Source organism: Ostrea edulis, chromosome 3 (genome assembly GCF_947568905.1).
Source record: "Ostrea edulis chromosome 3, xbOstEdul1.1, whole genome shotgun sequence".
NCBI classification, from domain to species: Eukaryota; Metazoa; Mollusca; class Bivalvia; order Ostreida; family Ostreidae; genus Ostrea; species Ostrea edulis.
The window spans coordinates 81,052,074-81,065,358 of NC_079166.1; the positions used below are offsets into that span (position 1 = coordinate 81,052,074).

At 33.8% G+C, this 13,285-nt stretch overlaps 1 protein-coding gene across 2 annotated transcripts; it reads left to right on the plus strand.

The window, feature by feature from the left end:
* LOC125675454 (charged multivesicular body protein 2b-like) lies at positions 1 to 12,990 on the plus strand. Of its 2 annotated transcripts, XM_048913104.2 has the most exons (8): positions 1 to 197; positions 3,862 to 3,953; positions 5,611 to 5,652; positions 7,999 to 8,100; positions 9,340 to 9,390; positions 9,751 to 9,853; positions 11,119 to 11,225; positions 12,266 to 12,990. In XM_048913104.2, exons 1-8 carry the CDS (start codon positions 170 to 172, stop codon positions 12,371 to 12,373), a joined length of 633 nt encoding a protein of 210 aa, XP_048769061.1. In that variant the 5' UTR covers positions 1 to 169; the 3' UTR covers positions 12,374 to 12,990. The 2 variants fall into 2 exon arrangements, with proteins under 2 accessions (XP_048769061.1, XP_048769062.1); XM_048913105.2 differs by lacking the exons at positions 1 to 197; positions 3,862 to 3,953 and adding an exon at positions 4,529 to 4,613.
* Positions 12,991 to 13,285: the final 295 nt, after the last annotated feature.

The window sequence follows — 13,285 nt, forward strand, 5'->3', positions numbered from 1 at the left end:
TAGCAATTCTGGGTGATTAGTGAAACCGTAAGTGACTTCCGTGTTTACAAACTTCGTCATGATCATGAGTGTGGAGAGAAAAGAAATAGCCTAAATTTCCAATATTAACTCATTACATACTGTTTGTAACTAGTCATCAGTCTTAGACTTCAGAGAGAAGACGAAAACCATGTTTAGAAAAAAGCCAACCGTCCAAGGTAAAATTATTGACAAAGGTCTAACTCAATTTTCTATATAGAACTTCAGAAGTAGGCCATACTTTAATATTAATTATCTTGTAAATTTCTCTTTGTTGTTCATTGAGAACATGATTTTTGAAGGTCGTATATCTAGTATGGTTGATCATAGTATTTGTAGGCCTATGAATATTCTTAAGATCATTTTAGAAGTTTTGTAAGTCCTCAATACTTATTTCCTACAGGACAAAATGGTAGCTTGTATACATGTATATATACATTGTACATTGTATTTACAGATCAAACAGAACCCAAACCTCCGTCATTATATGATTGCTATTTTAAAGCCGCACTTGATGTTTGACAGATTTATAATTACAGTCTTTCGCAAGAATCATTTCAAAGTGCTAGTCCGATATGTAGTTCTTTATTCTTTACAGTTCTTCTATCACAATTTCACCAACTTAGAATCACTGAAATTACAGCTAATCACCAAAATTACCAAGAAATGACCGAAATTACCTATAAAGGGGCCGAAATTACCTCAATGTATGTTCAACTAGATGCCATCTAGTCACACATCAAATTTCATGACAATACTTATCATTTCCATTAGTGGAACTCTTCAAATTAAAGGCGCGTAAAGTCGTGCTACCGGGACAACATAATGTAAACACATTACTTAAGCATACGTAATATAAATTGTGGTATCGAATACATATTATAACCGACTGCAAACCACAACACTGATTAAAATTGTAAAGTCAAATTTAGGAATTGATTATTCTTACAAGAAAACAGACGAACTTATTAAACTATGTGAGGGAGAGATGGTACTAAATTTGCCAAATCTGACCGATATTTTTTTAAAGCATCAATCGCAAGAAGAACTGTGAAGGGAAAAACCTATATGAACTAACAACACAAGAACTTTTCTTGTAATTAATATTATTTTAAAGTTATTCTGTCAGACTATGAAGACATTCTAATTTATCATACAATTAGGACAGGTTCATATGGCATGGACTTTGTAATCGTACATGTACACCCCCCCCCCCCCCCTCCCCCTCAATTCCCATATTTTAGAACAAGTTATATATATTCCAAACTGCATTTTTTTAGACGCTTATAACACTAATTAACACAACTAATGCGTTTCCAAACTGCATCGAAGCTATTTTGAAAATTACAAAATATTGATGGACTTAGGACAGAGAACATCGATCGTTGTTTGGAATGTTTAAAATAGGTGTGGTGGAGTTTAAAAAACATGTAACATCTTTAATAAAATAGTGTTAGAATATCTGAAAAATGCAGTTTGACCAATAGTCATTTTATTTTAAAACACAACATGTATTTTAACTCTTAAAGGGTGGGTGGGTGCTATGAACGTTTTGTTTATGTCCCATTAATCTCGCACTTGCTCGCGAGACTTGTGCATTTTCTTACCAATGACGCACAAGAGTCATCAAAGCGCGATAACTCTAACGAGCTGGTAATGAGAAGTATTGATAACGGTTTAAAGGAGTTGTGGCCATTAAACCGATTGATGTAAGTGTAAATTTTATAAGAGTTATTTCCCTTTACATACCTCGCGTACACAAACGTAAAACAATTTATTTCACGCGCGGTCGTTTGAATGCAATGCACTGATATTGTGTTGAATTTGGAATACATTGCCTACTTTATTAAGTTTTAAATATCAACAAATATATATTGTCGATTTTTTCTTATAAGATCTGCACTTTGCATATCAGATATTGATATACACTACGTGCCTTATGTTTTATATATCATATTGATTTATACAATAAAGTGTGATAAATAAAATGAAATATTTGTCCTGATTTATGTATATATATTGCCATTTGGAACTTACTGGCTAGGCCCCTATTTATAGTTCGCTTTACTGTGTACGAGAGTTCGATCAGTAATGGAAAGTAACTCAGATTCACACTTCACAATAATTGGTTTTATGGAAACAATTCCTTCAAATCGTTACCAATCTTCATGAAATTTGATGTGTGACTAGATGGTATATAGATGAATTATGATAATTTTGGTTCCTTTATGGGTAATTTCAGTCATTTCTTTCAATTGGTAATTCTATGCACCCCAATTTCACTAATAAAAGTGTGACAAGAAATCTGGTAGCCAAAGTCATTTGGGCAATGATTTATTATGAAATTATTATGATGAAATACAATACAAATATATTCATGATGCTTGTAAATGAACAAAGTGGGAGGGAAAATGATTTAGAATGGTTTAAATTTATAATGGTACATTCGGAAACCACAACTTTTCTCTCCGTTAACAGGGTTTGACATTAACTTTTTTGAGCACTAGACCAATCGGGCTACTTCAAATGATTTTTGCTAGACCTGACCTTACATCCACTAGCCCTGACCAACTTTCCAGAAAAAATCTGATAGATTCTCCATATCTAAATACTTAATTTAAATGACAAACGTTAAGTTTGAACTAAAATGCATTTAATTGTCTCAAAAAAATCTTTAGTCTTGTCATTCAATTTGATGCTTTTACTTTCAAACATATTTTCAGTTTCTTTAAATTCTTACCGGCACGGAAATTCTTTAATCCATTTAGATTAAAATGACCTCAATATTTTAAAAAAAAAATTCTATTTCATAAATCAAATGAACTGGGTTTTTTTTTTCAATGAAAATGAATTCAATAATTCTATTGATCCAAAACATAACTTTACACACATTAACATTGTGTAGATGTCGTAGAACATCACTTCCGACCGCGACTTATTAGAACTAAAAATAGAGATTATGTCATCATGCGGTTCAAAATTGCTCGCAAACTCTTTACAGTTATTTTTTTTTTTTTTAAAGAATAAAATATCTTATCATTTAAAATAAAGTTTTTTAAATTTGTTTATTTTTTAAACACGACCAGTCGGACTAGTAAATCAACATTTTACCCCACTGGACCTATCATTTAGTAGACTCGGTCGGTCGGACGTGCCTTAGTGTCAAACCCAGGTTAAACTGCATTCAAAGACTTGATTCCATCAACCTAAAGGTCACAAAATAAGGCCGCTCAATACAAGGCCTCATTCCATTCTCTGGCACTTTATCTCTATGTAATGCTGGCCATTTCTTTATATGACGTTGTCTCATTCCATTCTTTGGCACTTTATCTCTATGTATTGCTGGCTATTTCTTTATATGACGTTGGATGAAGTATTCTTGCAGAGAAAATGAACAGCAATGTTTATACATGCAGTAATCATGCTTACATACATACAAGCACTGTGTAACTTTATATGGTTTGTTAAATAATAGTATGATACAATGAAAGTGCCCCGAAATTGTCTTGCCGTGACAAAAAGTGCCCTTTTGAACATGTGATCATCTTCGCAAGCCAAGTGTCCGATTCGCGAATCGGACACTTGGCTTGCAAAGATGACATATGATATGTGTGCCCTCTCTAGATCCTAGATTTTTACACTATTTATGTTAATGGCAGTGTGATAAACATTTATTCTCTTCTTATCGATGTTTCAGAAGTAGTCTCGAGACAATCAACACTAATATTTTGTGAATTGATCTGTCATATTTGATAGTTATGAAATTACCATACCTATAAGGCTATAATTATCATGTACCTATATGTCATGATGACTTTAAAAAATCACTTTTACCTGTTTCAGAACAACTGCGAGAAAATGACAGAACGATGAAGAAAACCCAGAGAGATCTTACACGGGACCGGGACAAGCTGGAGAGAGAGGAAAAAAAACTTGTGAGTCATTAGGTCAAATAGACTAGAACAAGCTGGAGAGAGAGGGGAAAAAACTTGTGAGTCATTAGGTCAAATAGACTGGAACAAGCTGGAGAGAGAGGAAAAAAATATTGTGCGTCGTTAGGTCAAATAGACTGGAACAAGCTGGAGAGAGAGGGGAAAAAACTTGCGAGTCATTAGATCAAATGCTGTCTGACGTGTGTCATACCAATTGTTAGACTGTTCTTTACACACTGTATTTGACTACCTGTTACTCCGTTTACCTGATCAAGATATGGGGCTCATGGCGGGTGTGACCGGTCAACAGGGGATGCTTACTCCTCCTAGACACCTAATACCACTTCTGGTATATCCAGGGGTCTGTGTTTACCGAACTTCCTTATAGGAGTAATGAGATTGTTATACTTGTATGCAGATAAATATACAAAGTATTCAGCTACCTAGATATAGATGAGTAGCAAATTATGCATTTTGTGTGTTTATGCTTTAGCAAAGTGATTTGAATGGTGTGTCATATTTAGGCAAACAATTTTGAGTCTGAGATTTTTCAAGGTATGTGCAACAGTCTGTTTTCTCATTATATTTTGAAGTATTGGAAAATTCATCTGGGATGCAAGGATTCCCAATATGAGGACACCCTCAGACACGTCTTGGACTCAAGTAAAAATCCATTTTTCCCCATGGCCCTGTTATTTGTATATGAATTAAAACCCATGCCATTTTAAAAACACTATCACCGTTTCATTGATGTTGTAAGACGAACCCATTTAGACCACACAATAGATAGCGACTGTTGTTTTGGATGGCCTTCATGTTCCAAAGTTCAGAAATCTATTACCATCTGAATGAAATCTTATTCCATCTGAATGTAAAATTTATACGGTACCAATTTTGATGCACCAGATGCGCATTTCGACAAATAATGTCTCTTCAGTGATGCTCAACCGAAATGTTTGAAATCCGAAATAACTATAAAGTTTTAGAGCTAAATCTTATTCCATCTGAATGAAATCTAGTACCATCTAAACAAAATCTTCCCATCTAAATGAAATCTACCTATCTGAACAAAATCCACCCATCCAAACAAAATCTTCCCATCTGAATGAAATCTGCCTATCTGAATGAAATCTGCCTATCTGAACGAAATCTGCCTATCTGAACGAAATCTGCCCATCTGAATGAAATCTTCCCATCTGAACGAAATCTTCCTATCTGAATGAAATCTGCCCATCTGAATGAAATCTGCCTATCTGAATGAAATCTGCCCATCTGAATGAAATCTGCCTATCTGAATGAAATTTGCCTATCTGAATGAAATCTGCCCTTCTAAAGGGTTTGACCATCAGAGTTATCTAGAGAAGTAAAAGATGCCATCATTTGGACTGGTCAAATGCTTAGAATGGCTGGTATTTAGGAAACAGTTTGAGAACTTTGGTTCTTCCATTCATATGGACAGAAACAGATTTGGATGTGGCATATTATTGTGTATCTCCAATTTTATAGCATTTATGGAACAAAATGGTTTACTCTCTCTAGATTTAGAAATACATGTAGTATAGGTAGAATTTATGTAGGAAAAATTCTTGTTTGGGTTATTTATAGACCACTTAGAGAGAACCTTTAAAATATATCCTAAATGTATTTTGTATATTATCAGGAATTGGAAATCAAGAAGGCAGCTAAAGAGGGCAATAAACAGGTAGGTATATAAGAAATATTGACCAGCTCTTGACTGATATATCATTTTGTATACCATTGCTTTCATGCATCTCCAGCAGGCTGGTTGCAATCATGTGTATTTCTAACGTAATATAAAAGTTGTTGTGTCAGTAATTTTCAATCACTGATTGCAAACTATTTTGTCCATGTTGTGTATCTCAAAAAGATGAACGGTGTGTAATACACAAACATCAACAGCTAGGAGAATGGCGATTCACAGGTGCTTGATGTTAGGAAAAATTCACACATTTAGCTGTAGTTTAGCATGAGTATAGAACTGACCAGACCAGTGCTCCCACTGGACCAAAATTCCCTTTCGCCACTTTTTCGGGGTGCAGCGCAGCGCAAATAATCTCATGCTTTACAATTATTTCCATCATATTATTTTATTCATTACACTGATTTTAGCATTTTGAATCAGTTACATTACTTAATCATATCCAGCTACCATACCTAAACACTTCTTTCTGAAATAAGAAAGTTGATTTGTTTGATAAATTCTATTATGGAAATCAAAATCAGATGATAAATCATATAAATATAAACTTCATGATGCTACACCACTCAGTGAAAACATTGTGTACATTGTCCGAAATGCAGATGTCACAAAACATCAAGCCCAATTTAGAGTCGTATCTCAACCATTCCCTATTAAATTTCCGTTTTGGTATGGAAGATTTTGCAATTTGGACAGAATCAGATGTTTGAGCAGGTGGGGTTGACAGTAAAGCCAAACATAGATACTTTTTGAATTTTAGACTGACTAGGGTCAGAAGCTACAAGTTTAGTGTCAAAATAGAATGCGGTGCATAGTCTTATGAGATTAGCATTTTTATACTGTTGCGCACTGAACTTCAAAGAAAATTATTTATTAAAATTGCTATGTCCATATCAATGGTGACCGACCGCATTGTTTATGAAATATTCGAACTAAAATCAAACACATCAAAATCAAAATCTTGTAATCAACGAGCTTGGCCGCAAAAACAAACAATTGATGTACAATGTATATACATTATACACAATAATACGGCCAATTTAATTACCGGTCGGTTCTGTGGTTAAGAATTGAAATTCTTGTGGAGATGATAACACAATAATGAATAAGACTTTAAATGTTAAACAATTGACCACAGCAGGGTACACAACTGTCCGATGTACTTTATTACATAATCACCGACTTTTTTGCAGTCATACATTACGTAAGGGATAATGTATGAGTATCGCTCCATTGCTTAAAAGTAATGGACCTCGGCCCCAAAGGGGCCGAGGTCCATTGCTTTTAAGGAATGGAGTTATACGAGTACATTGAGCCACTTAAAATCCACCTTTGCTGGGCCCCTTGCTACTACACTTTGTGCATTTTAATTGTGTCTTACGTTTTTCATTCTTTTGTTGCATGCATTTATATCTACTTGTATAACGGTTGACCTACTTTCCGAACACTCCATTCCGGAAAAATAATGGAGTGTTCGAACAAAAGAATGACGTCATAGGTGGATTTCAACTGAGGCTATTATCTGGCCTTCGTGACCAGCTCTGTGTGCACTGGAGCGACGCAAGATTTCCGGTCGCATGCGTTGACTGAATAAACAAATTTTGACTGCACAAACAAACTGGCGATAATGTGTTACTGACAAAGGAAAACACAAGATAGATTTTAAAATACAATTTATTGCAAAAAGGGATTTTCGCCACTTTAAATTTTTTTCGCCAATTTTGAAAAAAATTCGCCATTGGCGAAAATGGCGAAGCCCAGCTCGAGCACTGGACCAGACCCAACATCACAGAAAGCAGACAACTCTTTATCCACATGTCTGTGATTTAGTACAGAAAGCAGACAAGTCTTTATCCACATAAATGTCTGTGATTTAGTACAGTGTATCCACATCTTGTTTAAGAGGAGCTTGTGATGGATTGCACATTCAGAACTGCTAGTAAAATAAACCAGAATTCACCATGAAATATATATAACTATTTTGTAGCATAAAGCGCATAACTTTTCGCTGATTTTATTTTTACTGCAGTTGTTTTTTTTTTCCTCTTTTTTTCTTCTTCTTGGTATTTTCTTGGTAAACTAAATCTTGGGAATCAAACTTGTGAATGTAACTCTGACAGTCATAACAACTTAACAGCACACGGAATGCACACAAGACGAGTTTCAAAATATGTTAAAATGGATTTAGACATCACACTGAAAATAATTTGTAGAAAATTCATAGCTGTTTCAGTAATTATTAAAAACCAGATAAAACGAACAGAAAGTGGGAAACTTAAATTACGACATTTGTAAATTTGATCTTTATATAACTGGTATTTTCTTTAGGCAGCTACAGTCTTGGCAAAACAGTTAGTGGCATTACGCAAACAGAAGACGAAAAGTTATTCTGTGGGATCCAAAATATCATCTATAGGGAACCAGCAAAAGGTAAGGAGGTGGGAACCAAAATATCATCTATAGGGAACCAGCAAAAGGTAAGGAGGTGGGAACCAAAATATTGTCTAGAGGGAACCAGCAAGAGATAAGGCGACAGCATGTAAAGGAAAGACCTTTTTACTTAGTGGGATTTTTTCAAATGAAAAGTAGGAAAGCAAATATTCTTAATTAGGACTACATATTTATAAGCAATTTCACCTGTCTGAAAACACTAGATATAATCAATTCATTGTATAGGAATTAAATTTAGATTTATGGGTCAAACTATGTTCATACCATGAAAGTTTATACAAAATTTTTTTTTTTATGAATATTGGCTTAGTGATCCTCAAAAATTGATTATTGTACAGTATATTTAGCATCTGCAGTTTGGAAACAGTCTACAAAAATGCTATTAGTAAGTGGGGTTTGATTTTGTATGGTGTCTCACTCTACTCTCTGTGATCCTTCTACAATTAAGTTATTTTTGCTAATATATTTCACAAAGTGAAAGTCGATGAAACATAAGTCTAAACAAATTATGCAAAGTTGATTTTTTTGTATAAATAGCAAAAAAAAAAAAAAAAAAAAAACAACAAAAAAAACAAACCCAGGCTGATCAGTGATTTGAGTTTCTTTGTATAATTTTCATTTTTGAATCTGGAGTTTACAGAGCAATTGTTTTCAAATATATGCAGATATTTTCCTATGAACTGGTACTATTCTCCAGAAAAACTATCCAGGATAATGAATTTTAAAAAATAAAAAGTATATCTAGACTGGGTAATATATATTCACTTAGTGTAAGACATTGTGTTTGAACATGTTTATTTATGGTTAGATATAAAATGTATATATTATACCATTGTTATACTGCAATGTGATTTTAATTAACATAATATCAAAGTTTCATTACTCTTATTACAGAAAAGCTTTCTTCTTTAGTAAAAATGGTAACTTTAAATTACAGAATATAAAATTACCTGTACACGGGGGGAAACACAAGCTGTGTTTTAGTATACAACAATAGATATACTGATTTTTCTGAATGTAAACATTTATAACCAGATATAACTGTCTCAAAATTGTTTATGAAACATTTTTCTCATGGACAAGATGGAGGAAAGAACTTGTAAGTCCGAACAATGAACTAATCATAAATACAGATATCTTGTATATTTTCTGTTCTTGTTTAACATTTTCTTGGGTTGGTACATGTACTCTGACTAAGACATTTTCTTTTATTTTTAGTTGATGCACTCCAATATGAAGATGGCGGGTGCTATGGCAACAACAACAAAGGTAAAATTGAAAACAGATTTTACAAAGATTTGAAGAGAGTTATCGCCCTTTAACTGTGAATTTTGCCACAAATTGACAAGTGACTTTTCAGTGGAATCTTGTTTATTGAAAAACTCATTTTCTATGATTCCATGGATTTTTCTTTCATGTTTTTAAACATTATATCTTTCATAATCGGGATAAGATTATGAAAAGCCAGTGAGTTTACAACATTTAACAATTATATGTGTTTCGAGACTTGGACAACAGTCACAACATGTATGAATTGCAACACAGTCTGTGTTTATGATAATGGATTGAAGCACAGTCTGTGTTTATGATAATGGAAGTGTAGATGATTGCAATTTTCTATTGAAACAGACGATGCAGGAAATGAACAAAGTGATGGATCCACAGAAGACAGCCAAGATGATGCAGGACTTCGAGAAGGAATCCATGAAGATGGGCATGTCCGAGGAAATGAGTAAGGAAACTCGGAGGGCATTAGTTTGGGTTGTGTTCTCAAACAGGGCTGGGTATATTAATAATAATGTGCATAATCTCAATGTATTTCAAAACAATCATGAAATATATGTTTTGTGTCTCAATATATTTTTCATTATCATACAATATCTTTGACAGAGTTATTTATTAATTCATTTGATATGCTCAAACCACAATGAAAGTGGAACACATGCCACAAGACAGAATTCTCATGTATTCATACAAGCAACATCAGAAAATACACAAAATGATCTACAAAAATATGTACAAAAATGTGAATTTTTGTGTTAAGGAGAACAGATTAATTCATATACCTTTAAGATATTCATACACAAAATTTTAAGGTTTTAACAGTAATCATCATCATTTCATGAAATATTATAGTTGGTCTCATACAATATTTGTTTTGTAGATATCCTTTTCTTATACTGGATAAAGCTCTGCACTTTATTAACACAAAATGGTATTCATCTGCAAATTTTGTTTCATTACATAATTTAAATTATCATTCTTTACATGGTATGCTAAAATACCAGCCAATCACTGGGAGGCGATGAGTCCATTGTTATTAAACACTTATTAAAAATACTTCTTTTACTTATTAATGATTACCATAGTAAAATCTATATGTAATTTTATTAGAAACTTTAAATTTGTTACTCATGATTAACAAGCATGGAAGTTATTGTAGGTCTTGAAAGTCTTCAAATGATTGAATCTATTATGATATTTTTTTTCTTGATTATGAAATACATTACAACATTTAAAAAGTTCATGACAGCATCCCGCCCAAATCTCTCCAGATTGTTAAGTCTTTTAAGCCTCGAATTTAATATGTTTCTCTCTCCCTGTGGTGTTCATTTCACTAATCACAAAGTGGTTGTCTTAACAAACAATTAGAATTTATTGTGCAGATGAAAAGAAATTATATATCCAATGTATTAAAAAATTACCGGTATTTCCTATGTAGCTTGTAAGATGTGTTTTGATTGGTTAACAAGGCAGGTGTAAATTTCCGTAAAATTTGCTGCTTCAGCAGGGATAAATGATGTGACATCACATAACATTGTGTTTTTGTATGCAAAGAACTTCAGCCTCAGGGTGTATGATATACAGCAGGGGTAAACCACCACACACTCTTTATGGACCTGGAGAACTGATAATTTCCATGGAGGATGAAAATAGGAGGATTTGAAGTTATTGCAGTACATATGTATAATTATCATATACACATGATCTTTTCAGTAAACGATACTTTGGACGACATTCTTGGAGAATCGGGCGACGAGGAGGAATCTGACGCTGTTGTCAACCAGGTCCTGGACGAAATTGGAATCGAGATCACAGGAAAGGTAACTGTCTTCTAAACAACTCTTCTATCGATGTATCTCGTGGATAGTTCTAAACAACTCTTCTGTCGATGTATCTCGTGGATAGTTCTAAACAACTCTTCTGTCGATGTATCTCGTGGATAGTTCTAAACAACTCTTCTGTCGATGTATCTCGTGGATAGTTCTAAACAACTCTTCTGTCGATGTATCTCGTGGATAGTTCTAAACAACTCTTCTGTCGATGTATCTCGTGGATAGTTCTAAACAACTCTTCTGTCGATGTATCTCGTGGATAGTTCTAAACAACTCTTCTGTCGATGTATCTCGTGAATAGTTCTAAACAACTCTTCTGTCGATGTATCTCGTGGATAGTTCTAAACAACTCTTCTATCGATGTATCTCGTGGATAGTTCTAAACAACTCTTCAATCGATGTATCTCGTGAATAGTTCTAAACAACTCTTCTGTCGATGTATCTCGTGAATAGTTCTAAACAACTCTTCTATCGATGTATCTCGTGGATAGTTCTAAACAACTCTTCTGTCGATGTATCTCGTGGATAGTTCTAAACAACTCTTCTATCGATGTATCTCGTGGATAGTTCTAAACAACTCTTCTGTCGATGTATCTCGTGGATAGTTGATAATGATTTCTGTGCTATGGAGTTTTAAGCCAGAACACCCTCAAATGAGAGAACAATAACAGGTGCTGCACCTCCTGTTCAGTCCTATTCATGAGATGTTTTTTTTGCCTGAATAAAATATTTTATACACCAAATCTCCATATGAGTGAAAGATTCTTAAGAGGGACATTAAACAATATACAATCCATCAGTTAACCATTCTCAGAACAGATACATTGTATTATTACCACAATGGGGGGGGGGGGGGTGTGTCTGTAAGACAATCTGATTAAAAGCCGATCCTAAGATACGCTCACAATCGCTACAATCTTACGCAGAGTATGCGGCGCGGATCCAAGAAGTCTGATTTTAATTAGATTGGTCAGTAAGACGGATGTGAAGGAGTGAAGATACATGGTACTTTTGCTTGTTTTTTGTAGATGGTCAGTGCTCCCTCAGCCCCTAGCCGTGGCCTCGGAGAAACTTCAAAGTCAAGGGTGACTGACGATGACATAGAAAAACAATTAGCAGCACTCAAAGATCTATAGACATTGATTTTATCCATATCTGTACACAACGAGATTTCCTCCGTGTCCAGAATGGAATCCAGCCATGTGACATACAAACTAAGGCATACATCCGTATAATTTAAGTCTGTCTCTAGGATTGATTTGAATTTATGCCGTGTAATTTAAGTCTGTCTCTGGGATTGATTTGAATTTATGCATGATCGTTTTGAAGACCAGTGAGTTGGACCACTATATTTGAAAGAGAAGCAGTTTGAATGGTTTAATTGTTGTATGGTGTGTATTTCAATTGAATAAACTTTTGTGTTCTAAGAACACAATCCCCCCTCTCAGTATAAGTTTACACCTATTTATGTTTCTGTAAATATTTTAGAGGTTTTACATATCAAATGTTACAATGTTTTCAAGAGAAATATTGAATTAATATCTTTTTTTTCCCTCAAATTGGGGTCAAGAATGGCAAGAAGTGAATATAGGACTAAATACACGTATCAGAATATCGATATAATATATTGATGCTGATAATTTTCATGTTCAATCTGAAAAGTTAACAATTTGTGTACATTTTATATCTTGTCTTATTTCTTGCATTATTAAAATTGTTATTGAAATATTGATTAAACTTTATTTATAATTTGTTTGTTCTTCCTTGTTGATACTAGGAAATTGGCTTTAAATATATACATGTAACTATACATCCATAAAAGCAGAAATGCTATTTAATTCAGACTAAAGTACGGTTTTATCAATGGTTGCCTTAGTGGGGTAAAAAAGACTTCCTTGGGAATAAAATGTTCTTTCAGTAATTTGAACATGTGTAAAGTGCTTGAGTTAAAAGTTTATCTATAGTGTATGTCAAAGTGGAATGAGGAAGTGAAATTTAAATCCCCAGGAATATAGAAGGGGATTCTATGCATGCTTCTTATATTCTAA

Excerpts from the sequence above, each read along its gene's own strand:
- LOC125675454 (XM_048913104.2), top strand. The coding sequence starts at position 170 with ATGTTTAGAAAAAAGCCAACCGTCCAAG. Across the intron at positions 9,391-9,750 it reads CTATGGCAACAACAACAAAG|ACGATGCAGGAAATGAACAA; the intron begins GTAAAATTGAAA and ends CTATTGAAACAG. Across the intron at positions 11,226-12,265 it reads GAATCGAGATCACAGGAAAG|ATGGTCAGTGCTCCCTCAGC; the intron begins GTAACTGTCTTC and ends TGTTTTTTGTAG.